This window comes from Haliotis asinina, chromosome 6 (assembly GCF_037392515.1).
Source record: "Haliotis asinina isolate JCU_RB_2024 chromosome 6, JCU_Hal_asi_v2, whole genome shotgun sequence".
Taxonomy (NCBI): domain Eukaryota; kingdom Metazoa; phylum Mollusca; class Gastropoda; order Lepetellida; family Haliotidae; genus Haliotis; species Haliotis asinina.
Window position 1 is genome coordinate 14,106,689 of NC_090285.1, and position 24,648 is coordinate 14,131,336.

The 24,648-nt window shown below is 40.3% G+C and overlaps 2 protein-coding genes across 2 annotated transcripts in view; one reads left to right on the forward strand and one right to left on the reverse strand.

Annotated features, from left to right (window-relative positions):
* The window catches only part of LOC137287700 (gamma-aminobutyric acid type B receptor subunit 1-like), a 31,866-nt gene extending 26,824 nt beyond the window's left edge, over positions 1-5,042 (reverse strand). The window contains exon 1 of the mRNA XM_067820088.1: positions 4,830-5,042. Within this exon, the coding sequence (XP_067676189.1) occupies positions 4,830-5,042 (213 nt within the window). The remainder of the gene's footprint in view (positions 1-4,829) is intronic.
* Positions 5,043-15,357: 10,315 nt separating this feature from the next.
* On the forward strand, positions 15,358-17,673 carry LOC137288162 (uncharacterized). The gene is made up of 4 exons (XM_067820581.1): positions 15,358-15,434; positions 15,850-15,893; positions 16,273-16,332; positions 17,342-17,673. Exons 1-4 carry the CDS (start codon positions 15,358-15,360, stop codon positions 17,671-17,673), a joined length of 513 nt encoding a protein of 170 aa, XP_067676682.1.
* The last annotated feature ends 6,975 nt before the right edge of the window (positions 17,674-24,648 follow it).

Sequence of the window (24,648 nt, forward strand, 5' to 3'; positions counted from 1 at the left end):
ACCGCTGCTGCTGTTGTTGCTACTACTACTACTACTTCTTCTACTGCTACTGCTACTACTACCACACACTACTAGTGCTACTGCTGCTGGTAGTACTGCTACTACTACTACCACTGTTACTACTACTACTACTGCTGCTGGTACTACTACTACTACTACTACCACTGTTACTACTACTACTACTGCTGCTGGTACTACTACTACTACTACTACCACTGTTACTACTACTACTGCTGCTGGTACTACTACTACTACTACTACCACTGTTACTACTACTACTACTGCTGCTGGTACTACTACTACTACTACTACTACTACTACTACTGGTACTACTACTACTACTGCTACTGCTGCTGCTACTACTACTACCACTGTTACTACTACTACTGTTACTACTACCACTACTGCTACTACTACTACCACACACTTCTACTACCATTACTACTACTACCACACACTACTACTATTGCTACTGTTGCTGCTACTACTACTACTACCACCACTGGTACTACTACTACTACTACTACTACTGCTACCACTACTACTGCTGCTGCTGCTGCTACTGCTACTGCTACTGCTATTTACTGTAACATCATGCACAGTGAATAAAAGTTAAGCCAGTCATTATAACAATGCTTGTACGGCTGAAGGTGACAGGACGCTGTTTGTCTCTAAACCAAATTTAGCTCGTACAACCTATTGCATTTTCATAGGTAACGTGTCTAAAGGCTAAAATACTATCAAATTTACATCATTTCAAATTTCGCTGGAAACAGTTTGCCTGCTCGAACAACTCCTCTGCATACTAGACCCTCATCTATATATCTTGACTCTGGAAAAGACCTGTTTTATTCGGTTACACAAGGCTTCTCCATTAGATTTGAGGAATAAGAAATGTGGGTTACGTCTCATTAGGGGATAAGTAAAAAAAGGACGTTAATCACTGTCATACTATATAAACAGTATCAGTTGCTATATCTGATTCAAGCCTTCATTGCGAACCTATACCCTTTGTCTGGTTCTACCAACATGGCATATCAGTAATTATGTATGGTTAAACCTTTCGCTAAATCAATAGTGATTCTCTGTTCTCAGAAGTCCTCACTGGCTTCAACGATGTGTGTTCTATACTTGACTGGTGTAATTCACCAATAGTGAAAGAATGGAAACGGACGTTATTTCTAAGCTAACTATAATGTTTAATGAGTCGTTTCAGTGAGTGAGTTTAGTTTTACGACGCTATGTGTTGGCAGTCTGTAAATAATCGAGTCTGGTCTACACAACCTATGGATCAACAATATCAGTAACTATCTCCACAACTGGGATGCGATGGAATGTGTCAACCAAGGTTCGTTAACGTATTTGTTTAATCAGTTGCGAATACCGTTTGGCCTTGTTTGTTTGTTTGTTTTGTTTTTGCTTCTTTTTCCTCCTTTTCTAGTAGGGATAGGGGAGGGGGGAGTTGTCTGCCAGACTGCCAGACTGCCAGACTGCCAGTTGCAGAGTTAGGACAACCATCATGTATTTCTGGTTGCTAACGTAACCAACCACCCAAGGACATCTCTAAGTTCATTTTCTGGATACAACGCGAACAAAGAGAGATGTTATGAATCAAATATACACCAACATATCAACACTTTCTTCCGCTGCTCAGTTAATATTCCGTGATTAATTTTACCCACACAGGAAATGTGTACAGTCAACGATACTTAGTTCCCATGAGACCTGGGAATTCGTCGTCTTTTGTTAACAGTGACCGAGGACCATACTCTGACTGTCCGTACTATTAAGTTAAATGGCCGATGTGTGATAGACCGTTGCTCTTGTCAATCACTCGACTGATTGGCTCAGAATCGACTGGAATCTGTTCTGTAGTGCCAGTCGTCCATCGAATGTGATCAATGCCTCTTTATTTTAGAGCACGGTACCACAGGTGGCAAGTTCAAATTGTGGAGAGTTTAATCCCTTGGGTTGTAGGTTCATATCCAGGTTCCCCCTGCTTTTGGTTTGTCAGCGAAATACCCTTTTTCAAGTGCTTGGCATCTACGATACTTACTGGTTTCCTTACGTCTTATGCTGAAAGGCTGTGATAAAGGACTGGTAGGCTGTTCAAACCAGCATTGAACCCAACTCACTCACTAATCCTACTTTCGAAATCCATTTTTGTGTCCATAATGCGTGGTCCTGGTCCATGGAGGCTAGGTCAAAAATCAGGTGAAGATAAGTTATGCTGGTCAAGAAGAGTCTTTTGATGAGTTACCATATTTGGCAACCTTAGAGATTCTACGACTCCAGTCCTGCCCCACAACACATCTGACATGTGTGGTCTTTCTTTGTGAAGGTACAGTATGGTTCAAAATTATTGAGAAAGCTAAAGCATTTCATATTATTAAACGAGAACAAATCAGATAAAATTGAATGTATTGTAAAAGTGAACTGACCTTTTCATGTTGTGTAGGTAACAATTTAATATTTTATCAAGTCTCCTTGAGCTTCACGGCACAGACTAAGACGGGTAGGCATACTTCCTATCAGAGAGGTTAGTGTCTCGTGAGTTATGCTGTCCCAGTATCGGACCACTTCTCTCTTCATGTCTTCAATTTTTGTCAACCCCTTTTGATTCACACATTCCTTCATCATCCCCCAAATGTTCTCAATGGGATTTAAGTCAGGACTATATGCAGGAAATGGTAATGCAGTCACATTTTTCTCCTGAAACCACTGCTTGGCATGTTTTGCGGTGTGTTTAGGATCATTATCTTGCTGCAAAATCCAGTCATTTCCATAAAACACATGTGCACTTGGAAGGAGAAAATTATCTAATATGTTAGTGTAGCGTTGACTTGTCAGATTTCCCTCAAACACACACAGCGGGGTCGTTCCTAATAAGGATATCCCTCCCCATACATGAAACTTTGGGCTGTATTTAGGTCGTCGATACAACGGTGCTGACGCAGTCAAAGTTTTCATGTGCCAAACACCACTCAACACACCTGTCTTTATGTTCTTGTTTCATGAGAGGAGAAGGAATTCCAGTCTTTTTCTCCCATCCAAGATCAATCAAATTTCTTCTAACTGTAGATTTTGATACAACTGTTGATCCCCTTTCTATCATTTCATACCTGATGTTGGAGATGCTTGCCCTTTGCTTTTTAGACGCTAAAATTCCCAGCCGGACGCGATCGGAGAAGTCCAATTTTCTGGGTCCCCCTGCTCCTTTCTGGTGCCCCAAATCCTTTCCCTCTTTAAAATTCTTCCTAATCCTATACACAGTAGAAAGAGGAGTTCCTGTTCTCTCTGCCAATGTATTTACATCATCAATTCCTTGATTACACAACTCAAAAATCAACCTTCTTTTATCTTCAGCAGACATTGTTGACAGTGCTGAGGAAAATGACGTCTGCTACAAATTCAGGGGAGGTAACTCTAATTGTACTATACTCAGTAGGCCAAGATGAGTTACCTCCCTTATACCATTACTTAGTTTTAAGTATCAGTGAATCAGTTGAGGTGTTAGGATAGCTCAAAGTAAGAAGAAAAATTCTCAATAATTATGAACCAGACTATATATTCAAATTTTGAGTTGAGTTTTGTTCAGTGAATGGGTACCCAGTGGGATACTTCATATGACTGTTAAATGTTCAAATTTGCCCCATTCATCCAGCAGGGAATGGGTACCCGGTGGGACAAGTAATGACTGTTAACATTCTAGCGCCAAACAGCCAGTTTCGGTTAACCGGAAGAGGAATTCCTCAAAGCGCTGAGCGCATGCGCTTCGATATATATGCTTTATAAATGTCTATTTGTAACATTATTAATAATTCATTAAATATTGTAAACCGAGGAAATGTTACCGACGATGATAGTGGTGATTACCAGTTGCCCTTTAAATGTCAGTTTCGTCATTCACCCAATTAATAAGCCACTGTTGTCCCTTCTTTCAAGCTTTCGGTTGTCTGGGGACTCAACGACAAGGTACCAGTGATATATTTTTGAATTGCGAGTAATCACTAGTTTTGTTAGTCCGAAATACATTTTAATTTTATGAAGCTTTTTGGACCGTATTCATGTAACCTGGACTGCGAAACATCACTACGTCTAACAAACGAGAGCTTCGTTACCACTCGCCCCCTTCCGTAAGCCGCTATTCGACTTGTTCCGGAATAGCATGAGTGGATCACCAATGAGATGGGGGACAATATTTATCACATGATAGTTCCATACCGACCACGTGACAAAACAACATTGCATGTCAACCTTCCAATCCATCCGTTACTACTCGCCTCGTTCCGTGACCTACAAGAAGACTCCCTTATCGTACGCCATTATTTCCAAGAATCGTGGCAAACCAGTCAAACACGACATAGTACAACGCATCTCGAAACATGAAAACTTTGAACTTTGAAACTTGCTAAACCATGCAAAGTTTCAGTATTCATAAACTATGAGCTAAAGGATCAATAGCTCTCACCACCAAAACATCTTTACGAGGGAAATGACTGTATGGTTGATTGCCCACGGGATATGGGATGTTCTTAGAGTAGCCAAGTTTGGAAATTCAGAGTTACGTTCCTTGGAAAGGGTACTAGACTTTATTCATCCCCGTGCCCGTTTGCGCTTAGACTAGGCCCAGTCGTGAACATCGACTCGAGAGGCGTACGGTTCGCCATCTGGTTTGCCGGAATGACAAGAATAGTTACAATTGACTGAGTGCCCTACTCTAAAACATTGTTTCCTCGCCCTTCTCTTCACCCAAAATAATGGTGTACGTCGAGTTTTATTTTTTTATTTTAAGAAATAGTTACTTGTTGGTTGCTAAAGTTACTTACCCTAGTGTTGTTCCAGATGAGATTGAGGTTGTAGCCCACGAGCATGTTGTCCATGGCGTTGACGTGCTCCAGAGCTATTTCTGTCGCTATCTTGATAGCAGCGCCCCCTGGCCAAGAATCCCCGTCCATTGGGAACAGCCCCAGTATATAGAGGTCCTTTACCCCGGACACAGACGTTGCCCCCAGCACAGCCAGCAGAAAGACGTATGACATCATATCTGCAGAAGATCCACAAGAGTAATAAGGCTGATTATTTCAGATTGAAGACAATAGTCCGGTATATCTCTGGTGACAGAGATTATGTTATGTTTTAGATTTAAAAACACATACTGTGATTAAATGGGACGCAGCTCTTTAGCGATAGTACATGATTGTTTTGATTGAAATACTCTAGAAATCAAATGGTTACACAGTAATGTTTCATTTTGAACATGCGACTGGCATTGAAAGCATTCAGCAATACAGCATAGTACTAGTAACTCAGCATAGAGTGGGTAAACCCCTTAAGGCAGCGAAACTACCCTTGCTCGGTTAGTTTTTACCTTCCTTCTTAGGATGTGACTATCCAATATTGAAATTGGACCATACTTTCAAACTCTCTGCTGGCATCTAAACATGAAAATCCATCCATTTTCTGTGTCGATTTCTGTTGTGTACCTACCACACATGGTTACCCAGGCAGAGGATATATTAACAAACAACAAACAGAATCAATGTTAATGTCGCGAATGAAATGATAGTATGGGAACGGACTCATGTTTCAGGGTATGGTAACGATCCATAAGGCCAGCTCATCTGGCATACGCAAAGCAGCCAAAGCAGAAGAAATGGTTCACTAGCACATTCCTACTGTCAGCAGCCAGTCTGTCCACCTTGTGTATTGACACAGGAGTGTCACTTTTCGATTCATCAAGGCCACGTTGATGACAATCCAGGGAAAGGTCATTCCGTGTCCGAGGATGCGCTGAGTACGTTTCTGCAAATGTTATCCTACCACAGATCATAACACTCCTCCAATAACGCCACCAATTCCCCCAAACCAACCCCTCAGTCATACCACCTAACACCCACCCACCCCAACCCACCGCAAAGGACGTCGCGTGTCAGTGCAAATGTTGTTACTGTGGACGTTGAATCGTCGAGCAGACTGGCGCATACCTCTCATTTATTCGAATGCATGGAATCGATGCTAACTCGTTGCAGAGCGACGAATGGAGGTGTTGTTCACTTCGGAATATTGCATTGAGTGGAAATTATAGATGTCAGACTTTTTGATATTCATAGCAATTTTTCTCAAACATCTTATGCTTCTTGCAAATTTAGAGCAAACTTCCTGAAAAGTTCAAACAACTGTTTAACTTTCTTCGACCATATTAACACACTGTTTGTCACTTTAACTTTTTCCTCTGAGTATATTTCTGGACACGCTTTACTGTTGCAGTAACCTCTTCTCTGCATATCTCCACAAACAGATTTTCAATAACCTGCAGCTTCCGTAGTGGAGCGGGGGTGGAGTAGCTTAGAGCTTACAACGTTCGCTCATCACGCTGAATACCGGGTTTGATTCTCCAAACTGGTACAGCGTGTGAAGCCCAGTTTCCGGGTCCCCGGTAGTGATATTGCTGGAATATTGCTAATGGCGGCATAAAACTAAACTCACTCATTCACGCATTTTCATTATGTATGATCCTTCAAAGAGCACGTTGACCAATCAAAACTCATGTCTGAAGTGAAAGTTCTAAAAGTACAATACGTACAGCACAGCTATAAATGTTCCGCTGTTATAACAAAGTGATTGTTATTAAGGATCTGTGATTAAGATATAGCCCACTGACAATTAGATATACCTATATAATCCGTTCGGCTCAAAAGCGGACCGATGATTTGCAGTCTATATCAAAAACTAATAAATACAAAATACTCAATGAAACGCTGATGAAACTCTGATGTTTTTGCAGAAATTTTGTCCTATGAATTAAGAAAATGTCGTGTAACAAACTATCATTAAAATGTTGACACAGTTCACTGTTTGTTACGAGGGAGGAGTGCAGAGAAAGGGACAGCCAGGTGTGCGAGAAGCACGTGCACAAGGGCTGGAAAGTTATTTCAAAATATTCACATAATATGGTCATTGTATTAGTGTTCGAGTTAAGATCGCAAGTCATCGGCCCGCTTTTGAGTCAAACGGATCATAGCATATTCTCCGTTTTGAATTGGAAATTTAACACATTGTGTATTTATTTATACCATGTTGCCAAAATAGCAATGTCATTTCCGTGTATGGAACTGGAAAAGTATAAGCCTTAAAGTATTAATATATATTTTTTTTAAATCCACAATCATGAAATCAGTGTTTGTAATATCTGCTGTCAAACTAGACTACTTGTAGCTAGCATTGCAGTCACATAGTCTATGGTTGTCTATACTAGGAACACAATATTGCTTTAAATCAACACAAATGAGAACACTTGTACAATGCTCTTTTGTGTTAACACTTATTTGCATATAGGTCAAAGAGAAAGACAAATAGTGACAGATTCAAACTTCAACAATTCCCAGTAATGTTTTACAGTACCAAACTTTTTACACTTTAAATAAATTTAGCATAAAAGAAAGAAAAATGATGAGCTCAAAAAGTAAGCATGTTGTGTCTTATCGATAGTTTTTTTAAGCAGATATTTAAGTGTGTCTCTCTTGACAAAATAATGACACTTGCCACCTTCATATTGCCACTGATATTGATATTTAACCTAATTCAAATTGTTTCAAGAGATATATGACTATTCAATAAACGTATTGATAACTTTACATTTAAATAAAAAAATCAATACTTCCACTATCAACTGTCATTGTTCGATTCCGACTAAATACTAAACCACATTATATAGTAAATACAACAGTCGAACATTAACACAATATGTAATACAGCCACAAACTGTTACCAATAAACACCACACAATCAAAAGCTGAATTTGAATCATTTAAGTCGAATCATTTTCAAAACTTAATAATTATCGCTTCATCTAACAATTACTATCACATGAGAAGAGACAAACTTGCCTTACCTGTAGCTCGATGCCCAAATGGCAGACTTTCATAACCAACAGGACAGCGTGCAGAGCGTGTAATTAATCAGGCAACCTTTCATCTGAAGTCTTAATTTGAGATCAATATTCTTTTATCCCCCCAAAACCAGCTGGTTTTAGAAACACATGATGATCAGTCATTAGGGAGGTCTGCGACTCGGATTCTATATAATGGTTGTCATTAAATGGAATACTGGTTATTTAATAGAATTCTTAGCGGTTGTCTCTGCGTTTGGAAACTCCATTAGGTTTGGTATGTTTGTCGGATCTGTTAAACGGGTGCTTTAAGATGCTTCCACTATAGCGATTTGCTTTGGCAACTGTGCTCGAGCTGTTACGATTAATCATTGTCGTCGATAGAAATATATGAACTGTCATTGATTTCTATGACAGGAATTGCATGGGTTTTGTGTTTTAATTCCACAAATTACCAGATCAATGACTATTGCAGATTGGTGGCAAAGAAAGGGTATATCTGGCAATGACCATATTGTTATACCAGGGACTGTCAAATGTATTATCAATACTGTAAACGTATAGCTAGTTTGAACCGTGAGCAGATCCCGGTCAGTTCTTCATTTTGCGTGTAAAGGTAGACAGTTGTAATTATTTATATCTCTTTTTCTCCGAATTGGTGCGTCGTAACTAAATGTTGTTCAGTTTAACGATTGGTGTGGTTTGGGGGTGGAGGGTGGGGGTGGGTGGGTGGTGTTGGGGGTGGGGGGGTACTGATTGACGTTTCAGTGATAATGTCCTGTTACTACTCATGACGCAGCTGCGATAATGTTGACAGTGTTGGTGTTTACCTGCCATGGTGGTTAGTGCCATGAAGTTCACAGTAATTGCGTTCGCTGGCCTTGGTCCAATGTGCGATCATGGGAAATACCATAGTGTTCACCGGTCTTGGTGTTCACTGAAACGTCAATCAGTTTCTCGGCTCATTGCGTAACTGAGCAGTAAGATTATAGTGATTGTTTTTTTAGTTTTAGCAAATATGATGTCCTTGAATTTATAATGACTTCATTGACTGGGTCTGGTAGAATGTGGTTAGTTGGTGTTCACCGAATTTCCGTAAATATATTGAAAGTAACCCAGGATCAATTCTCCACATTGTCATGCTCTGTTGGGGTGGTCTGATAGCCTAATGGTTAAGGCGTTTACTCTTCCCACCAAAGACCAGGGTTCGAATTCCCGTATGAGCACAACGTGTGAAGCGCATTTCTGGTGTCCGGTGACATTGTTGGAATATGGCTAAAAGCAGCGTAAAACTATACTGACCTCACTAACTATGATCCGTAATTCCCATTGGTCTACAATATTGGAAATAGCGGCGTAAAATTATACTCACAAACAATTCTGCTTTACTGTGTATGCTCCTCAAAAAGCTCTTACCAAGATCGCAGAAACCAACCACAGTACATTTTTACTCCTAAAAGCCTTAATTATGATGTTCGCTGTTGGGAGTGTGTGTTCAAAGGCTGTGTTATTATTTTGGCAGTTTAACCCAATTATTATATGTCCATGTTTGATTTGTTGCCATAGTAACCATTACAATATCGGTTAAACTAATTACTGACGTTGATCACTCGGTGGGAGATTTTGAACGTCTCAATTAGTTATACTGTTTTCTTAAAAAAACAATATGATAAGTGTATGACCTTGACGACTTCAGATACAAACTGTACACGGATCCGGGCTTTGTATCCTTCAGTGTGTGAATTTTTTGTGGCGGTCTCCGGTCCATTCTACATTTTTAACTGACTGTGAGAGAACTTATGTGTACAACGTAAATAGATTTCACATAGTTCTAAAATGTTAAAATATATAACTATGACCTCACATCGAATTTTACATAAATATTGCTTGGATGTTAAGGGCTCTGGATTTACATCTGACATCGACATTTGCATTTATGTAAAGTTTCACTAAACAGAATTTAATCAAGTTCTTTGATTCAAAGATTTCTTATGCACTGCACACTGACAGAAAATGATACTTATATACAGTTTACATGCAAGACATTATCTATCTGCTTCTAAATCGTTAAAATACAGGACCTATTTAAATGTGTTTATTTCAAGTTCTTTGAGAAACACGTGTACATTTCTATTTTGCATGTTCGTCCGAATTGTTATTCACCAATGTATAAGGATGTGGTTTTGTTCGAGCAGATGCCTGCAATTGGATTCAGTGAGTGAGTGAGTTTAGTTTTACGCCGCACTCAGCAATATTCCAGCTATATGGCAGCGGTCTGTAAATAATCGACCCTGGATCAGACAATCCAGTGATCAACAACATGAGCATCGATCTGCGCAATTGGGAACCGATGACATGGGTCAACCAAGTCAGCGAGTCTGACCACCCGATACTGTTAGTCGCCTCTTACGACAAGTATAGTCGCCTTTTGTTGCAAGAATGGGTTGCTGAAGGCCTATTCTACCCCGGGACCTTCACGGGTCCCTGCAATTGGAACACAGGTACAGCTGGTGAGGTGGGAAGTACTTTCCTTGTCTGAATGAACTGTTCAGTTGAAACACTTCAGGATTATCCGACATTGGTTTGTTGGTTGGTTGTACACTGGTTTTTGGTTGGCTGTTTAACGCCGCAATACTGCAGCTATATGGCGGCGGATTGTAAATAATCGCGTTTGGGTCAAACATTCCAATGGTCAACAACATGAGCAATGTCAGCCCAGTCAGTGAGTATGACCGTCCGATGTCGTCTGTCTCTTGTTACGACAAGTATGGGTTATTGAAGATCAGTTTCAGCCCAAATCTTCAGTTTTGATTATGGGGTTGCAGGTGGTTGTTGTAGGTGATTGTCCAGACGGTGTTCTAAAAATAGTCGCATTATAGTCTCATTTGGCTCTTAGGCTAGGCAAAATATTGGTTCCGTCAAGACAGTAGAGAAAATGAACAGCATGTGCATCGGATCTTGCATTTCAAGCTCTGTGAATCAAACCATTCGAAACGCATCTTGCTCAGTAAAGTCGCCGAGGTGTAATTCCCCTTCTTAATATTCACCGGGACTACATTTGAACGTTTTGTCAAAATATATCTATTGGAATGCGAGGCAAATCTTTTCGAAGCCATAGCTAGATTTTGCAGATGACACAAGAAGAGAGTTATCTCCCTTCCATTGATTTGCATTCTCAAAACATCGGTAAGTTCCGTGCATCGTGCATGTTTCAATGTTATTCGCGATAAAGAAGCGCTACTGCAAAGTACCGAATGAGGTGCCATTGGCAGCGGGGTACATTGCAATGTACCTCGCTTGTGAATAGGGTTCATGGAAAATAATAGAAGAGCGCTTAGTGTAACATTTATGTGAGTAGTACGATAAATGTACATATGTGCATACACACGCACGCACGCACGCACACGCACACACGCACACATGCACGCACGCAAACATACATACATACATACACACACACACACACACACACACACACATACATACATACATACATACATACATACATACATACATACATACATACATACATACATACATACATACATACATACACTTATGTACCCATAAGAGAAATCGAACCCGGGTCTTCAGCGTGACGAGCGAACACTTTAACCACTAGGCGCCCTTCGACATAAGAAAAACCTTCGACACTTATCTTCTTTTTAAGAAGCTACATTAACCTCAGTCATACCAGTGAAACTCGATCTTGTCTCACAGCACCTTTGCGTGTGTTCAGTAGTCTATGAGTGGAGACCAAAACATATCAGCCTGCAACAAACATATCAGTTGTGAAATGGTTTGTAGCATGTGGTATCCTGTTACAAGCTTTTAAGACTGTAGTAGCCTGATTTACTTACATGGCTTGCTATGAAATGAGTACCCGTAGATGCTGCATCTAAAGTCTCATTTCCCTGGAAAGGTTGTCAGTGTGCAACTGATCAGGATTCTTTATCAGGATTATTTGTAATCAATATTCTGTGTTTAAGTTTCGTTTACGATCCCGCCCGCCATGCAGTGTTATAAAGACAATGCACCATGAATACACATGATATACACTCGAACGAAAATGATTAGAAGAGCAGAACGAAATTGGGTATGTTTATTAAATTGACCTCATGATACAACGCGTTCTAGAATATTATACATGTATGCTTTACATACACACCAAAACACACAATTTAGTCAAAGGCACCAGGTGTTCATCCTATCATGTGTAACTCAAGATGAAGTCAAGAGAGCAACTTGGACAAAAGAACCGTAGATCCGAGAACATCCGGGTAAGAAATGACTGATTTTCAGTAAAACATGCTTCTTGTAAGAGACAACCAACGGGATCGGGTTGGGGGGTTGGGGGCGGTGTGGATGTGGGTGTGGGTGTGGGTGTGGGTGTGGGTGTGGGTGTGGGTGTGGGTGTGGGTGTGGGTGTGGGTGTGGGTGTGGGTGTGGGTGTGGGTGTGGGTGGGTTGGGGGGTGGAGGGGGGGTTCAGAGTCGCTGACTTGGTTGGCACACGTCATTGTATGCCAGTTGCGTAGATCAATGTTCATGGTGTCCTGATTGTTCCGATTGTCTGGACTCGATTGTCTGGACTCGACCGCCGCCATATAGCTGGGATATTTGTTGGGTGCGGCGTAAAATTACGGTCACTCACTCCTGGCTAGAAAAGTTCATCCTCCACCGACTCAGGGGACGTAACCCACGGTTATTGACTTGGCTGGTCGCCTCTTACGAGAAGTAGTACTAGTGATTGGTGGGGATGTGGTGTACCAAATTCACACATGTCCACCACATGTCTACCTTAAACGTATTTGAAACATGACCTAAAGCCTTTTATATTGCAAATCTGGTAGACAAAATGAGCAAGAGTCGCACAGACAACCCACTGGTTCTATTTTACTGCGACGATACAAATTAACGACAACCCACCCTGGTGTTCCTGGTCGTCCCATGGGTTATAGTACCAAAATATCTAAAAAATGTTTTAATTTTCCCATCCAGTGGTATAGATTCAAGTGCAAATACTCTGGTGGGTTGGTAGACATACACTGCTGGGTATTTTCCTAAATGTTTTGTTATGCTAAAATAGGTGCACATATCCTTACGTTCTTGACACAGCAACAAAAGGAATATGTGAGGATGTTCTTTACATGGAATCTTCTTAGCATCACGTGCTTTTGTATAATTTGCAATGTCGATCTAAAAATTCATAAGTGAGAAGAGTTGATTTTACTCTATCACGTCAAACGGCACCAGAACAAAAGGGACACAACTCCGTTGTGCTCTTGGGTATCGTAATTCAGGTCACATGGTTAGAACGTACTGTGGATCAGGACAGTATGTTTTCGTTATGTTTTGTTTGCGAGGACCAAAACAATTCCGATTTTACTCTATCACGTCAAACGGCACCAGAACAAAAGGGAACAACAAAAGGGACACAACTTCGTTGTGCTTAGCTCTTGGGTATCGTAATTCAGGTCACATGGTTAGAACGTACAGTGGATCGGGACAGTATGTTTTCGTTATGATTTGTTTGCGAGGACCAAAACAATTCCGATTTTACTCTATCACGTCAAACGGCACCAGAACAAAAGGGAACAACAAAAGGGACACAACTTCGTTATGCTTAGCTCTTGGGTATCGTAATTCAGGTCACATGGTTAGAACGTACTGTGGATCAGGACAGTATGTTTTCGTTATGTTTTGTTAGCGAGGACCAAAACAATTCCGATTTTACTCTATCACGTCAAACGGCACCAGAACAAAAGGGAACAACAAAAGGGACACAACTTCGTTATGCTTAGCTCTTGGGTATCGTAATTCAGGTCACATGGTTAGAACGTACTGTGGATCGGGACAGTATGTTTTCGTTATGATTTGTTTGCGAGGACCAAAACAATTCCGATTTTACTCTATCACGTCAAACGGCACCAGAACAAAAGGGAACAACAAAAGGGACACAACTTCGTTGTGCTTAGCTCTTGGGTATCGTAATTCAGGTCACATGGTTAGAACGTACTGTGGATCAGGACAGTATGTTTTCGTTATGTTTTGTTTGCGAGGACCAAACCAATTCTAGTATCATGTTCGATGATGCCCATTGTAACCAGATACGTTTTTGTAGTATCGCAGATTGTAAGAAGTGATGACATCATTCTATAGCATCAAGCAGTATGGAAGTGAATGGCCATGTCTAATTTGGAAATTAGTTCCCAATATTCTCCCGTTTGTGCTGTATTTTGACTAACGCTGCACCATTATTATCAGAGTGCCAGCGTCACACAGGTATCGAACAGGAGATGGCAAGGTACTTACACACAGAAACAGGGGGCAGAGAAGCTGTCACACTTGTACGTATATCAAGCGCTAAGTCCATCATGAAACATTTTCATTAAGCAGTCGTGGCGTATAAATAACGAATTCGATCGGTATATGGTCTCTGATTTAGCACATCACTTGCATGTGATTTGCGCAACACAATTTTCCTCCTGCAAATAGGTGCATATGCAGTGTGCATGACGAGCGTACTCCATCTTATGCCCACCGCATGCCTGACTCTCTTTAAACGTATGCCAAGTGTATTCCGATTGTATTCACGATATATTAATAAAGCGGGTGCTTTCCGCTGTTTTTCATTACCAACGTAAATTTTGTAAATTCCATGGATGACAGCAATGAGAGTTGGTCCCGCCGCTTCCGGTCTGGCCCTGCCATCTTCAGAAGGTTTGCACACGACACTGGCTCGGCGAGCAAGTGTTTCTGATTTAGTGAAGTGGAAACTCAATTATGGGTATGTCTGACATTGGTTCAAAGGAATTTTATGACCGCTTTCATGACTTCTAAAGACACTGTTCGTTGATCCGTTCACAAATGATCCGTTCACAAAATAACAAAGATTCTTCGCTTGACCTGTACTCCAAAACAATCTACCTGTGCACGCAATATGCGAATAATAGCATATTTATAAAGTATAAATAGAGTATAATTTTCAGCAAAAGCACCCAACAGACGTCTGTGGAACATCTGTCCGCATTTATTTATTTTCAGGAGTGAGACGATCGCGACAGTCCACAGAAATAATGGCGAGGCATAAAAAATCCAGGCTGCCAGTTGTATAAAAGAACAGGATTGCCAACACAGAACAGTAATTCGGTCTAGGCGCCAACAGAATTGAACAAGCACGCGCAGTACACCCATTCCTTTATAATGAAACACAGAACAGTCATCATATATGGAAAATGACGTAATGATACAACTATGTCAGCTCCCTTTAATTTCAGTATTAAATGAATACCCTAATCCATTCCGTTCAAAGGAATATCGCATCGATATATTGCTGACTCCGTATCAAAACCATCCTCGACGATTAGAGTTATCTGCCGTTGATCAAAATGATAACTATGGTCGCAACGTCATAAACAACAATCCCGTGACGTCACAGACAATGATGCGCTGAGTTCCATGCAGCATGCCGTCTTTGCAATTAGCTCCCGATGTATCGTCACATGTTACGGATATGCAGACCATACCAACTCCTTCAGCGAGGTAAGTCATTTTATTTCATTCAGGAAACAACTGGAACAGGGAATTTTATTTAAACTATTAATATGACACAAGATCTGCCATACCATGCTTGCCATAAAAGGCGACTGTACTTGTCGTAAGAGGCGATTAACGGGATCGGGTGGTCAGGCTCGATGACTTGGTTGACCCATGTCATCGGTTCTTAATGGCACAGATCGATGCTCATGTTGTTGATCACTGGATTGTCTGATCCAGACTCGATTATTTACAGACCGCCGCTATATAGCTGGAATATTGCTGAGTGCAGGGTAAAACTAAACTCACTTACTTACATAACACATGGATGTATACTTAGGTTTGGATTGTTTCGATATACTCCAACATTCCACCACGAAAGATACGCATGTTCAAATAGTTCCTTATTGTTTCGTTTCAGGTTACCGAGCGTCGTTAACGGAACTCATTGTCGAGAACATTATGGTAAATATCAGTTTTAGATTTATTTAATTCAGGAGGACTCAAGTGTTGCTTGTGTGTATTTTCTTAAAATAACCAACTGACAATGATTAACTATAGTCCATTTGTATTTGTTCTCGACGATAAAAACTAAAGACAGTAATTTAAGTACGTTATCTAAAATACAAAAAAAATAAGTAAGCAATTATCTGGAAGACACAAGTGTGATAAGAGAACACGTGATAATATTCTGGATTTTTTTAGTCATTTCGTTTGATTATAAAATGCAATGCGTTTGTTACATTTTTTGTGTTTTATTTTCTTCAATTTAGTCATATGTACGCATGGAGATAACCTGCCGGTGTTGTATCAGCATTGAGTAATATATATTTCTTGATTTCAGAATTGGAAACCAGTCCCAGAGATATGGTTCTTTTTCTCTGTGCATTTATTCTTTGTGTCAGTAAGTATTTTTCGATTTTTGTGTAATTTACGGTAACACATGTAGATGGGAGCCGACATCTACAATTTCGTGTACATGAACTCATCGGCGTATGGAAGAACAAATAGAACTTCTGTGTGTGTGTGTGCGTGCGTGCGTGCGTGCGTGCGTGTGTGTGTGTGTGTGTGTGTGTGTGCTCCCATGCTTACTTGCGTGTGCTAGCACGTGTGCGTGAGAGCGAGAGAGTGTGTGTGGTGTGTGTGTGTCTAAAACATATAACTGACGATTAAGTGTTATGAGACATGTTAAATTTGGGATTATACTTTCCCGGTAATATAAAGATTCTAGTAATTTTGCTGGGTTGTCTCCCGTCCGGGATTCGAACCCACACTCTCAGAGTCAGGCACCTAATCGCCCGCACATAAAGTCAGCCATCTAAACCACTCAGGCACCACGGTGTTGATTCCACAAAAATGGACGTCGGACAGATAGTCATGATTTCGAAATTTTATACCCCTCTCTATAAATTGGCACGTTAAGAAAACAGAGCGTGATGAAATTTGTACTTTTCTGAGACCATGTGTTACTCTTGAGCACTTTCTACATAGCACTGGGCATTCACGAGTAAAGATTATTTTAAAATATCACTTTCTAGATGACGGTCCATGTGCACTGCTAATTAGGGGGCCACGTTCTGGCACTGTGGGTTTGAATCCCGACTAGGATATATGAAAACATGTGTTTGATCATGTAGATTACTAAAACAGCGTTAACCATTACTAAAACAGCGTTAACCATTACTAAAACAGCGTTTACCATAGATATGATATTGTAAAATGTGACCATTACCTAAAAGACGACGCTGCATCATTGCAATAATGCCGATACCTCATGAAACCACTCTCACTCTAATTGGCATTGTGATGAGAGATAGTCATGATTTAAAATAGTGATGTCTCATCAGTATGTGTGCGATGCCTCTAATAATTTTTGTACAATTCACCACCTAAATTCTCTCCATAAATTCCAGTAATCCTCATGGGTCTATTGTGGTTACTGAGGAAGTGCGTCCGGAGACTCAGATGTTCATGCAGTGTCCGAGAATCTCCTCTCGATGCTGCCGAGCGGGGTGAAGCAGACTCCCTGGCTCCACACGAAGACTACAGCCTGGCTCCCAACACCTTGTGGTGGGAGGTCGTGGTCAAGAGAGAGGCAGAAGATCCCACCTTTGGACGGGATTTGGTGATAGCACCAGAGTACCTGGTGGAAGATGAGGTTCTGAGATACGACCCTGACTACTGTCTCAAGTCGGGTGCCCTCTGGTGGGAGGTTGTGGAAGCTCAGGAGAAGGCGGGAAACTGAATACAGAACTTTGGAGATCAATTATCGCCGGTGACACATAAAGACAATCACAGAACTTTAGTGCTGAGGTTTCATGTGATGTGGAACAATGTTTGTGTTTGACTTATTTATAGTTTTGTTGAATTAATAAAAATCTATTTTTTTCAAACTCTGTTTCTGTTGGGTAGTTTATGTCCCAGTAACTATAACTGCTGTAAAATTATAATCCGACTTCAAGACCAAGACGGGGCGGCTGGGTAGCCTTGTGGTTAAGCCGTCCGGGTAAGATTCCCAATGGGCACAATGTGTATTGATTTCTGTGTTTCCCCCGTGATATTGCTCGAATATTGCTAAAAGTAACCTAAACCCAACTCACTCACTCACTTACTCACTCACTCATTCAGGTCCAGACAGTCCAATCATCTCCTTGGAATTAAATATGTTTTATGGTTCAACTTCTTTATTATACCATAAATAAAGCATATTTAGTTTGATTCCAATAACTTCTAAATGCCTTTGAAACAACTCATCTCCTTGGAATTACGATGACACGCAATCAACCCAGTCACCGACCCTGGCCACCTTGATCCACATAACCGACTCCCAGAAGAAAACATATCTACTGAGGGCCAATTCTCACTGGTGTCTCGACAACAGAAACATAGCTAAGTGCATACAAATGTACCAACCAGTTGCAGCCTGTGAATGCGACTCGTGTCCTCGGCGAAAACATAAATTTCATTTTCTAATGGTCCTTTGTCTAGATTTTCGAAGTTCTCTTAGCGCTAAGATAGTCAGTAAGTGCCATACATTAACACTAACATATGACTATCATAGCGCTAAGAAAGCTTCGAAAATCTAGACCCAGATTTTTCAGGGGATTGGGTCAGCTTATTGAACTGAGGCGCGTTATAGGGCAAATCAGTAAATGTTCTGCAAATCTGTCCAACGACCCCACTTCAAAATGTCACTGATAATAGTTTGGAATATACGCCGCACTCAACAACAACAACAACAACAACAACAACAACAACAACAACAACAACAATCAAGATACTTCAGTCATTTCATCATATTTTTCTTAATATCCAGAGAATCACAATTTCAACATCACTTACTTGAAACTATTGTAGCAGCGACACTTGCAGTTCAGCGTGGCCTTGAAGCATGTACACCTGTATGTTTGACACTTGCTGTGTCCAGAGCAGCCGCATCTCACAAACCCCAATCCACCACATAAAGAGGAAATGAAATTTCATGAAATGACTTAGGTGTATTGATTGCTGTTACACTAAATGACGCGAACTGACTGACGCGTTTAGTCATTTCACAAAAAAGAGTGGATTTGTTTTGGTCATATCACGAAATGACTGATTTCACAATCTGACTGTAAAATATACACATTAATCAGTATTATGTGATTCATCTAATCACTTGTATATTGTAACACTAAGCTCCTTCTAACCCTGCAAACATGCAGCTTATTCTGTTGTACAGTGTGCTCTGACAAACGGACATGTGGAAATCGTGTTCATCTCAAAACTTCGCCGTTAGAAAAGTTCGGCGGTCTGATACGGACTTGATATTATATCAATCGACACTGTATGTTACAAAAGTACAATTAATCGACGCAAAAAACACATGACAGATGTATCCAGTAAGCCAAGTGATTTGTGAATCACTGTACGCCCTCTCGCTGCCTGAATCTTTCCATAAAATATAGAAAAACGATTATTTTAACCTTTGAAAATCAATTTTCGGCTGAAGTGATTAATGAGACTGTTAATGTTTCTGTTAGGTTAGAATTGGTCTTCAGTAACCTTTACTTGCCATAAGACGACTAACGGGATCGGGTGGTCAGGCTCGCTGACCTGTTGACACATATCAACACAAATTGCGTATATCGATGCTCAGGTTAATGATCAGTGGATTGCCTGATCCGGTCTCCGTTATTTACAGATCGCCGCCATGAGCAATGAAATTGTAGAGTTACCTGCCCTTATTCAAATAGTATCTAAGACTGTGACGTCACAGACAATAATCCCGTGACGTCACAAACAATGACCAGCTGAGCTCCATGCAGGATGCCGTCTTTGCGATTACCTGCCGATTTATCGTCTCATGTTCAAGATATGGATAGAATACCAACTCCGCCGACGAGGTAAGTTACATATTATGTCAATCAGGAAACAATAATAACTGGAGAACTAATAAATGTCACAAGATATATCTGATAAGAATCACAAATATGTACTGGCAGGATGCGCACGATTAAGATGGATTTACCTGTGGATTCGTTGGGCAGATTCCTCAAGGTTGATGGTACTGACATCAGGTCGACTGCAACAAACTACGTCTATATTACATTATTTATTATAATTTGTAAACTATTTTTCTGTATCTTCATTTAAATAAGTCGCTAATGAGAAGGGAAAACTAGTGGTTCATTTACTTACATGGGTGTGCACTGTCGTGTGTCTGGCAGTTTGACCTTATCGGTTTCCACTGTACTACCGAATTCACCAGCAAATATACACATTGAAATATTGTTTCAGGTTGCAGAGCACTGTTAACGGAACTCTTTGTGGAGAATATTATGGTAAATTAATTTATTTCGAGTACACTTGATTGACGAGTATTTATGTGCAGTTGTGTGTATGTTTTCAGAAAGGAAAGAACCAACAAAACAAACTATAATTTATTAGTATTTATTCTTAGAATTAACGGCTTTAATGTATGAACGTTATCCAAACTGTAATAATTAATCAATAGGTAATTGATACTAATATGCAAGATACATCAGTATGAGAACTGAACAACGGTTCTTTTTTGTCAATTAAGTTGTATGTAAATGGATTTATTTCATTCCTAATGTATTTATGTATGTATGTATTTTCCTATAATGTCTTGTATTTTTCTCTGACAAACCTTGTCAAAAACGTATTTCCTGATTTCAGAATATGAAAAAGGTCCCAGAGAAATGGTTCTTTTACTGTGTGCACTCCTCCTTTGTGTCAGTAAGTACCTGTCGATCTCATCCTATAAGGGGCGGCATAATCCGTCATTTATCCTTTAACGCCATACCGGTTTGGACAGTTTCCACTATACATGTATGATATAATACCATGTATCTAAACCAGGCAAACGAAGAACATGGATGGGTGGGTTTGCTCGCTGATGAGCGCTCCCGTGCCTCGCTTCAGCAGTGTTGGTTCGAATCCTCTAACTAAAACACGACGTACGAGAAATTACCATATGCATGATCTTATGTTAGATTATATTTTATCAGCATGTTTGGAATAGCTAAATATAATACTCAACCGTGTACAATGCTTAATTTGTTTTTGTTTTCTTCTTTCAATCCAGTGATCCTCATGGGTTTGTTGTGGTCACTGAGGAAGTGCGTCCGGAGACTCAGATGTTCATGCAGTGTCCGAGAATCTCCTCTCGATGCTGCCGAGCGGGGTGAAGCAGACTCCCTGGCTCCACACGAAGACTACAACCTGGCTCCCAACACCTTGTGGTGGGAGGTCGTGGTCAAGAGAGAGGCAGAAGATCCAACGTTTGGACGGGATTTGGTGATAGCACCAGAGTACCTGGTGGAAGACGAGGTTCTGAGATACGACCCTGACTACTGTCTCAAGTCGGGTGCCCTCTGGTGGGAGGTTGTGGAAGCTCAGGAGAAGGCGGGAAACTGAATACAGAACTTTGGAGATCAATTATCGCCGCTGATACATCAAGACAATCACGGAACTTTAGTGCTGTGGGCTCATGTGATGTGGAACTATTTTTGTGTTTAACTTATTTATAGTTTTGTTGAATTAATAAAAATCTATTTTTTTCAAACTCTGTTTCTGTTGGGTAGTTTATGTCCCAGTAATTATAACTGCTGTAAAATTATAATCCGACTTCAAGACCAAGACGGGGCGGTTGGGTAGCCTTGTGGTTAAGCCGTCCGGGTAAGATTCCCAATGGGCACAATGTGTATTGATTTCTGTGTTTCCCCCGTGATATTGCTCGAATATTGCTAACGGTAACCTAAACCCAACTCACTCACTCACTCACTCACTTACTCACTCACTCACTCAGGTCCAGACAGTCCAATCATCTCCTTGGAATTAAACTAAATATGTTTTATGGTTCAACTTCTTTATTATACCATAAATAAAGCATATTTATTTAGTTTGATTCCAATAACTTCTAAATGCCTTTGAAACAACTCATCTCCTTGGAATTACGATGACACGCAATCAACCCAGTCACCGACCCTGGCCACCTTGATCCACATAACCGACTCCCAGAAGAAAACATATCTACTGAGGGCCAATTCTCACTGGTGTCTCGACAACAGAAACATAGCTAAGTGCATACAAAAGTACCAACCAGTTGCAGCCTGTGAATGCGACTCGTGTCCTCGGCGAAAACATAAATTTCATTTTCTAATGGTCCTTTGCCTAGATTTTCGAAGTTCTCTTAGCGCTAAGATAGTTAATGTTTAAAGTCACATCGGCAATATTTCAGCCATATCGTGACGGGAACATAACACTGGAATGGAATATGTGTCTATTATATATAAAACACCTGTCGACAAAGTACAGTAAAACAACTAGAGTATCACAGAAAAGAGTATCTATAGAGGACAATACAATGTAAAAATGGGCTATAGGTTGCCAACAACTGAAGATAGATCACCATACTAGGGACCGTGGGGACTTACAGTACCTTTGCTACCTGCATGGACCCTAGCTGAATTTAAACCATCCCTTCAGCTATTAGCAATTTAGACACGTCTAGCCAAAAATATAAACACACATATGCTACGATTAAGAACAGTGGAAAGATGAATGTTTTTGGACATACGTACCCTCTCAGGAGGGCAATAATTTTACAATACTTCAACCCCCTTTGCGGGTACAGCCACTAACAAGTCAAGTTACCAGTAATTAAAATGCAAATGTCTACAGAACATACTAATCAAAATTCAGTCATGAAATCGATTTCTTTTAAAAAGAAAGAAAAGAAAGACTAAGAAGTGGAGTCACAGATTTGTTGAGTGCTGCCTTAGCAGCAAGGTCAGCCAGTGTATTCCCTGAAATGCCTAAGTGGCTGGGTAACCAACAGAAGACGATGTCGTATTGGCCAGTAGCAAGATGGATGTTTACAAGACACATTTTTAATAGCCTGAAGGCAAGAAAGAGAGTCTGAATAGATTATATACTCTTTGTGTTTAGGGTGTCTTTGAATGTATTTAAGAGACGTTAATATGGCGTTTGCTTCTGCAGTAAAAAAAAGCTTTTAACTGGAATTCTGGAAGATATTGTTCTGGATCCAATGACAGCGGCACAAGCCACTGCACCACCGTCCTTGGACCCATCTGTAAATAAGGGTTTGTATTTGCTATATTTAGTTTCTAATTGATTATATTCTTGATTATTCCGATTATTTAAATGCAGTTATTGTTAGGTCCACGTGTGGCCTAACCAACTGCCAAGGAGGAGAAGAAAGAAGACGGTAAGGAGCTATGTTATTTAGCTCAATGCCGGCAGCAAAAAAACAAGCGGTTCTTTAACCAAGAGGCGGAACAAGAGAAGATTTCTTGTTGTATAAATCCTCATACAGAGGATTGAAAACAGTTATATGCAGGGTTTGACTCACTGGAATATAGTTTTGTTATATACTGTAAAGCTAATTTTATACGTCGCTGCTCAAGAGATGGTTCATCAGCCTCGACGTACAGGCTCTGAAGTGGTGAAGTCCAAAAGGAGCCAAGACAAAGTCTTAGACCTTGATGATGGACAGAGTCTAATAGCTTCAGGTGGCTTTTGCAGGCTCCACCATATACAACCATAATCAAGCTTCGAGCGGACAAGTGATCTATATAGGTGTAGAAGGGTAGTTTGATCCGCTCCCCACTTTGAGATAGAAACAGCTTTCAATAAATCAAGTGCTTTCAGGCATTAGGACTTTAGAGATTTGATATGCGGAAGAAAAGTTAAATGTGAATCGAAAATCAGACCTAAGAACTTGGCCTCCTTGACAACTTTAAAAGCAGTTCTGGTTCCTTATGTGGTTTATATTTACGACAGAAATGTATGCAATCAGTTTTTGATTTAGAGAATTTAGAGGCGTTTTCAAGACACCATTTTTTATTTTATTTCAACACGACTGCAGCTGCCGTTCAATAATATGCATATTCTATCCATGACAAGAAATATTAAAATTATCCACAAAAAGTGATCCATCAACTGAATCGTTTAAAACCTTGGATATACTGTTGATCTTAATACTAAATAAGGTGACGGACTGAATACTGCCCTTGTGGACACCCTGATCCTGAATGTACTGACAGGGTAGAACCCACTCGGACTTGAAATTGCCTGCCTTTTTGAAATAAAAAGAGGTAAACGACCCCTTAAACTAAAATCATGTACATCTTTTAAAATACCAAGCTTCCAGGTAGTATCGTATGCCTTTTCGAGATCAAGGAAAATCGATACTGCATGTTGTTAATTTACTATTGCATTTTGACAAAGGATTCTAAATGTACCAAATGGTCAATGGTACTACGATTTTTCCTGAAACCACATTGAATATTTGTGATAAGGTTATTAGTTTCAAGATACCACGTTAATCGATTGTTTACCATTCGTTCCATGGTTTTACACATACAACTCGTTAAAGAGATTGCTCTGTAATTAGATGGATCTGTATGATCCCTGCCAGGTTTTGGAATGGGAACTACAATGGCATTACGCCAGGAACTTGGAAAATTCCCTGAAGTCCATATTGAATAAAAAAATATTTAGAAGCGTTTCCAAACATGGTTCAGGTAAGTTTTTCAAGAGCCGATAATGTATGTTATCAGCACCTGTTGCTGTATCGTGAGTTTGCTCAGGGGCAGTGTATAGTTCATCTAATGAGAATACATCATTACATTCTTCGCCATGAAAATTGATTCTCTTCTTCTCCTGGTGTTTCTGGTATCGTTGTAATTTG

Bases quoted from the DNA above. Each gene is read 5' to 3' on its own strand.
- LOC137288162 (XM_067820581.1), top strand. From the start codon at position 15,358: ATGCCGTCTTTGCAATTAGCTCCCGATGTATCGTCACATGTTACGGAT. The intron at 15,435-15,849 runs GTAAGTCATTTT...GTTTCGTTTCAG, and splicing joins ATACCAACTCCTTCAGCGAG to GTTACCGAGCGTCGTTAACG. The intron at 15,894-16,272 runs GTAAATATCAGT...TCTTGATTTCAG, and splicing joins TCATTGTCGAGAACATTATG to AATTGGAAACCAGTCCCAGA.